The 6518-nt window shown below is 41.7% G+C and overlaps 1 protein-coding gene across 2 annotated transcripts in view; it reads right to left on the bottom strand.

Moving 5' to 3' along the window:
* LOC111954993 (receptor-type tyrosine-protein phosphatase H) overlaps positions 1 to 5712 on the bottom strand; it is a 12264-nt gene extending 6552 nt beyond the window's left edge. The window contains exons 1-7 of one of the 2 annotated variants that reach the window (XM_023975015.2): positions 5625 to 5712; positions 3932 to 4019; positions 3033 to 3121; positions 2172 to 2745; positions 1705 to 1962; positions 1225 to 1482; positions 808 to 934 (exon numbers count right to left, since the gene is read on the bottom strand). In XM_023975015.2, the coding sequence (XP_023830783.1) occupies positions 808 to 934; positions 1225 to 1482; positions 1705 to 1962; positions 2172 to 2745; positions 3033 to 3121; positions 3932 to 3962 (1337 nt within the window). In that variant the 5' untranslated portion in view covers positions 3963 to 4019; positions 5625 to 5712. Of the gene's footprint in view, positions 1 to 807; positions 935 to 1224; positions 1483 to 1704; positions 1963 to 2171; positions 2746 to 3032; positions 3122 to 3931; positions 4020 to 4120; positions 4208 to 5624 lie in introns of those variants that run through there. The other variant, XM_023974999.2, reaches the window with a different exon arrangement.
* Between the last annotated feature and the right edge of the window lie 806 nt (positions 5713 to 6518).

Below are 6518 nucleotides of genomic sequence, written 5' to 3'. Positions count from 1 at the left end.
ACGTTCTATAGTAGCCCACATACTTGTAACGTTCTATAGTAGCCCACATACTTGTTAACGTTCTTATAGTAGCCCACATACTTGTTAACGTTCTATAGTAGCCCACATACTTGTTAACGTTCTATAGTAGCCCAACATACTTGTAAACGTTGCTATAGTAGGCCTACATACTTGTTACCGTTCTATAGTAGCCCACATACTTGTACCGTTCTATAGTAGCCTACATACTTGGTACCGTTCTATAGTAGCTACATACTTGGTACCTTCTATAGTAGCCTACATACTTGGTTAACGTTCTATAGTAGCCTACATTTTACTTGTTAACGTTCTATAGTAGCCTACATACTTGGCAACGTTCTATAGTAGCCTACATACTTGGCAACGTTCATAGAGCCTACATACTTGGCAACGTCTATAGTAGCCTACATACTGGTAACGTTCTATAGTAGCCTACATACTTGGTAACGTTCTATAGTAGCCCACATACTTGTAACGTTCTATAGTAGCCTACATACTTGGTAACGTTCTATAGTAGCCCTACATACTTGGTAACGTTCTATAGTAGCCTACATACTTGGTAACGTTCTATAGTAGCCTACATACTTGGTAACGTTCTATAGTAGCCTACATACTTGGTAACGTTCTATAGTAGCCTACATACTTTGGTAACGTTCTATAGTAGCCTACATACTTGGTAACGTTCTATAGTAGCCTACATACTTGGTAACGTTCTATAGTAGCCTACATACTTGGTAACGTTCTATAGTAGCCTACATACTTGGTAACGTTCTATAGTAGCCTACATACGTGTTGTTTTCTTCTCTCCAGGCGTGCACTCTGTACCCAGAGGTGTTACCTCTCGGCTGTTCCCATTGGAAGTGGACACTGTTCTTAGTAAGAGCAGACGCCTTTAAGTTTGACACCATTCCTGGTTCTGAAGGAAAAAGGAGAGATCAGTGTGTGTGTGTGTGTGAGCTGCACTGAACATTTTTATTTTATTTATTTAACTAGGCAAGTCAGTTAAGAAAAATTCTTAACTGCAAATATAAATGTATAAAACTGACCTTTCAATTCTAATTACATTAACTTTCTCAATGGAATGAAATTAAAATGGAATTTGAAACGGAAAGTCTTATTATTTACAGTTTCCACTATGGAAACGTTCCTCTAGGAAAAGCAGTTAAACATTTGCATAGGAAAAACAACAACAGTGCTCTGACTCACTCGTGTAGGAGCGGATATCCAGTCGATCTCCCTCGATGGACTTGTCCTCCACCTCGGTGTTGACCTCAAACGTGTAGAACCCTCCTGGTATCAGGCCTTTGACCAGGGCGCTCTCTGTGCGTGTAGTCATTTTCAGGTCGGGTTCACCCCTCACCTGAATGTTGTACAAGTCACGGTTGCCCTCAGAAGCGAACCAGGACAGGGAGATGCTTGTTTCTGAGACATTGGTGACTTTGAGGTTTTGGATCACGCCAGGCTCTGAGAGAGAATTCATGATCAGTAGTTAGCATAATCGTCATCATTGATATCGATGTCTTCACATTGTTACAGCAATATCATAATAAACATCTACACATAGATATCTGTCTAGGATCTCTACAACTAGTAGTATTAGAAGTAGTGGAACAGTAGCAACAACAGCAGTTGTAGTGGCCCTATTCAACAGTAACATTTGCTACTAGTGGTATTCCCCATATTCACTGGTGTAGAAGGAGACGTTCTGTGGGTTGAGGTCTCTTCCACACTTAATGGGGTACACCTGGACTCTGTACTGGGTTCCGGCAGTGAGGTTGGAAAGGTCATAGGTCTGGTTCAGACTGCTGTGGTTTAGGGTCAGGTTGTAGTCAGTGGACTTGACCTCCACCCTGTATCCACTGATGTCACCAGGCCCACGGGTCCAGCTCAGAGTCGCGTTGTGTAGTGTCTTGTTGGTCACGGTGGCATTACCGTAGAAACGGTCTACATACACAGGTGAGAAGCGGTTGTTGATTGGGGTGGGTTGGGGTGAGGGGGAAAGAGAAAGAGGGGGGGAAAGGGTGCAAGTCAAAGAAAACACATCAATATGTTTATCAGTAAGTAATGCACCCCAAACATCAACATCTCAGTCCACTTCAAGGGAACATCACAGTAAATTAGAAACATTTGTATTTTTTTAAACCCCCCCCTACCTTCATAGCAGATATAATGAAGAAGCTCTGAGCAGTTTTTATCGAACCAAAGTCCGAAACTGAGCATGGCTATGCAAGGCTCCTCAATGTACACGTCTGTCTCAGTTTCATTCGTCCCATTGGTCCCACTAGTCATATTGGTGCCATTGATGCCACCAGTAACTCCAGTAAAGAACGTTGATCCCCTCGTCATGACAGACGGCATCTTTGCCACCTTGGTTGTCACGGCTGGTGTCATCGTTGCAGTCATGTTTACATTCTCTGTGAAAGGGTCATCTGTAGAGTTACCATGGTAGCTAGAGTTGCTGTTATTGGTGCAGCAACACCCACAGACATTGGGGCTGATGGAATAGTAGTTGTTAAAGATGTTCACAGGATTCTTGGGCTTAGAGAGTATGGGGCGACCCGGGTACCAGTTCTGGAAGGTGAGGGGGTCTCCGTTGGACCAGTGGGACCAGGGGAAGGAGCCGTTGTTCATGGTTTTGCGGAGGCCGATCCAGTAAGAAGAGGTCAGGTTCTGGACAAGTTGCTGGATGTTGTCAGGGGTCAGGCTCACCATCTCCTTGTAGCACGCCTAACAGGACAAGGATAATATCAGGTATATTGGGTCAGTACTGGTCCTAGAGGGCCAATGTGTGCCAGCTTCTGTTCCAGTCCAGCAATAATATTTGATAACATCATCATCTAATCATTGTCCTCAATCGAGTCACTGGTTTAACCAGCCGTTTTAAAGCTAGGTTGTGGTTGACAAAAGCCTGCACACATTAATTGGCCACTGCTGTTTTACATTGCGTACAAGAAGTTTGTGTCCAGGAAAAGTGTCCCATGGGGACAATAAAGCTGTATATTTTTGTGTTCTACCTGGCAGTGTAGTCTGGCCTGTTCCCAGGTGGAGGAGTGTGACTGGAGGAAGTACTGTCTCTCAGCTACACAACACACCACCAACACAGCTGGGAGGAGGGAAGGAGGAAGACATCTGAATATGATTTTGAGTTAACATTCATATACAGCTTACAGTCATTTTCAGTTCCAGTATGATAATCAATGATCCTATTCAGCAAACTTTATAATGCAAGGCTAAAAGTCATGTTAAAATTTGACTGATTGATTTTTAGCACCTGTGTATCATTCAGGGCCATATTCATAATGCATATCAGAATATAAGTGCTGATCTAGGATTAGTTTAGCCTTTTAGATCATATTGATTATAATTACATGGACACGGGGGACCTGATCCTAGATCAGGGGCCATAGCAAGTGTTTCAGAGTAGGAGTGCTGTTCTAGGATCAGGTTCCCTCTGCCCATGTAATCATGTTCATTGTGATCTAGAAGGCAAAACTGATCCAAAATCAGCACTATTGATTCAAAAGATAAGTAAAATGACACCACTGTTATTCCATGTCTACAACTGGGTGCCATTAGATTTGTTTTATAGGATGTCTTTGCATGAATTTGCATATGAGGGAATGCTAGTCCAGGAAGTTAGGGATATATTTTTTACAAACAGAATATTCATTGTAAATGTCACTTGAACATTTTTTATTAAAAAGAATTAAACAATTCTCACTCTTGCGCCCTTCTTTCTGGTTTAATAACCTGCCAAATACAATATCTGCTTTCCATGTTACAGTTTTGCTTCTCTTGTTAGTAGAACTTAATGATTGTTTGTTTTTTAGACCCTAAAAAGGTTCACCTTTCTGTAGAACTTTAATCAACACTGAAAAAGAATACATTTGTGAAACGCAAGACTTGAACTCACCCCATAATATCAGGTGTTGAATCCTGCCCATCCTTCGACTGGAACGATTCAGACTTCTTTGTTCTGGTTACCTTTTTAGATATTCACACTGGAATACATTTAATCAGACAAACAGCTGTGAAATCCACAAAATGTATCCAAGATAAACTGAAGAGGTTAATCAATATCCCAATACCGCTACAACCTTACCAAAAGGAGTGAGAACAAACCAACTGCGGACGCAGCATTTGATCTTTACACCTGTGCAGGCAACTTCTCTCTCTCGCTCCCTCTCATTTGAATATGGATACACAGACTGCATTCAGAATGAGAGGATGGAGAGAAGACTCACAGGGAGTATTATTGGAGTATTCAGAGTATTATTGGAAAACAAATTGACTTGAACAGTTGAGTCCCCCTAAAATGTCAAATTATATTTAATATAAACATGCTTATTTGTATGACTTATTCAAAACTGTCCATGAATGGCTGAAAAAATACATGGCCTCATATAATTAATTTCCAAAGACACAAGTAGTCATATCAGATTTCAAATAAGTGATAACACTGGCAAAATTGGGAAGTGGAAATATAAAATAAGTGTGGGGAATAACAGTAGTGTTCTTGATGACAAGCACAGGAATTACCCTATATCGTTGCTCATTGTTAAGAATGACAATTGTTCCACTGTTCAGACTAAATATAGCAAATAGATAAAATATCCTGAAGACAAGATGACAGATCTGCCCCTACACACTAAACTAAATTATGTTTCTATTTATTGTCCACCCCCTAGAATAAAATGTACACTTTTGGATTCATAATCTGTTTGACAAAATTATTTTTCATAGTTCCAAATCAGGTCACCGTCCCAAACGTCCCTGCTAAAACATACTCTGGGTCAGTCACAGCCTAAATGCCAATCACCAAAATCACTTTTGCAAGTGTGGATTAAATATGCTGTCAAAAGGCTGCATTCTGCATTAGAAGCAGGAGTAACAGCAACCTAATTTTGTTGACAACATTGTGCATAAGTTTTTTTTAATACAGTTTTAAACTCATCGATAAAGGTTCTATCGCCATTCATTACCACTCCAATCTTGAGGGGCGTTTCTTTAAAACATGCATCCAATCCCCTTGATCCTTAACATAATTTCACCAATAATATGCTTCAATATTCCGCAGTTCAGCGTTGTAGCAAAACAGGATAGAGGTTCGCTCGTGATGTTAAATTGCAGTCGCAGATGCTCCGATTTCAAAACGATTTGGCGCACAGTTGAAAAGTTAATGCACTGACTATAATGGACTAATTAGAACAATAAAAGCAGTACTTTTCAATGCGCGTGAGATATAAGAGGTGTGCCATGAGAGCGTGAGAAGAGTGTGTTTCACGCCCTGAGTTGGCAAAATGTTTCACGTTTAAAACAGAAACATGGGCCTATTTTTAAAATCATGTCCCCCCAAAAATGTTCCGCAGTCTGTAGGCTACAGCGCAATTTCCCATATTTGCGGGTTTAGGTTCAGTGCGGGCCTCAGATTTTCACTTCATCGCATAGTCGGTTGCGGATGGATTTTTAGCAACTGCAGGTGGGTGCGGGTGAACAAACAGCTCACCCGCGAATGAATAGTGCTCAGCCCCTTTCTATACTCCTTGTACACCCATGACTCCAACACCATTTAAGTTCGCTGACGACACGATGGTGGTGGGCCTTACCGCAGACGCAACAGCCTACAGGGTGGTTAGAGTCCTGGCAGAGAGGTGCAAGGAAAACAGCCTCGGCCTTAATGACAGTAAAACCAAGGAGTTGATGGTGGACTACAGGAAACTGGCTGAAGCGCGCCTCTATATTCAGCGACGGGCTGCAGTGGCGAGGTTCAAAAGCTTCAAGTTCCTTGGTGTGCACGTCACAGATGACCGGGTATGGTCCAGTCACACCACCACCGTGGTGTTGAAGGCAACAGCGCCCCTAAAACCTCAGGCGACTTAAGAAATTAAGCATGGGCTCTCGGGTTCTCAAGAAGTCCAACAGCATACAATTTAACGTTATTCCACTGCGTGACCAAGACACTACCCACTTTATATTTGTAAATACTAATAGTCCATTATTACCATGCATACTACCTCTTATTACTTCTATGACTTGTTATTTATAACTTGACTGTTTTTGTCATCATTAACTGATGATGTACTGAACTGCTGAGGGAGCTATCACAAGCATTTCACAGCACCTTCTATACCTTCAGTAATCTGCATGTGACGTATAAAATGTGATTTGGAGCCAAAACCACTAATAGAGTTCTTGCCACAGGAGGCTGCTGAGGGGAGGATGGCTCATAATAAAGGCTGGAATAGAGTGAATGGTATCAAACACATAGAAACCATGTTTGCTGTTCTCGATACCATTCCATATATTCCGTTCCAGTCATTACTACGAGCTCGTCCTCCTCAGTTACATGTGCCACGGCCGCCTGTGGTTCTTGCATAACTCACAGGTGTACCCCAAAGGTTCTCTTGAAATCAACAACCACTCGAATACAGATGGTAGTCATCTATCAAATACCTGAAACTATCTCCCTCCCATTTAGGAGCTTATCTACTGGATCAACA

The sequence above is a fragment of the Salvelinus sp. IW2-2015 genome, linkage group LG3, assembly GCF_002910315.2.
Source record: "Salvelinus sp. IW2-2015 linkage group LG3, ASM291031v2, whole genome shotgun sequence".
Taxonomy (NCBI): Eukaryota; Metazoa; Chordata; class Actinopteri; order Salmoniformes; family Salmonidae; genus Salvelinus; species Salvelinus sp. IW2-2015.
This window is presented reverse-complemented; position numbering and strand designations above follow the sequence as displayed.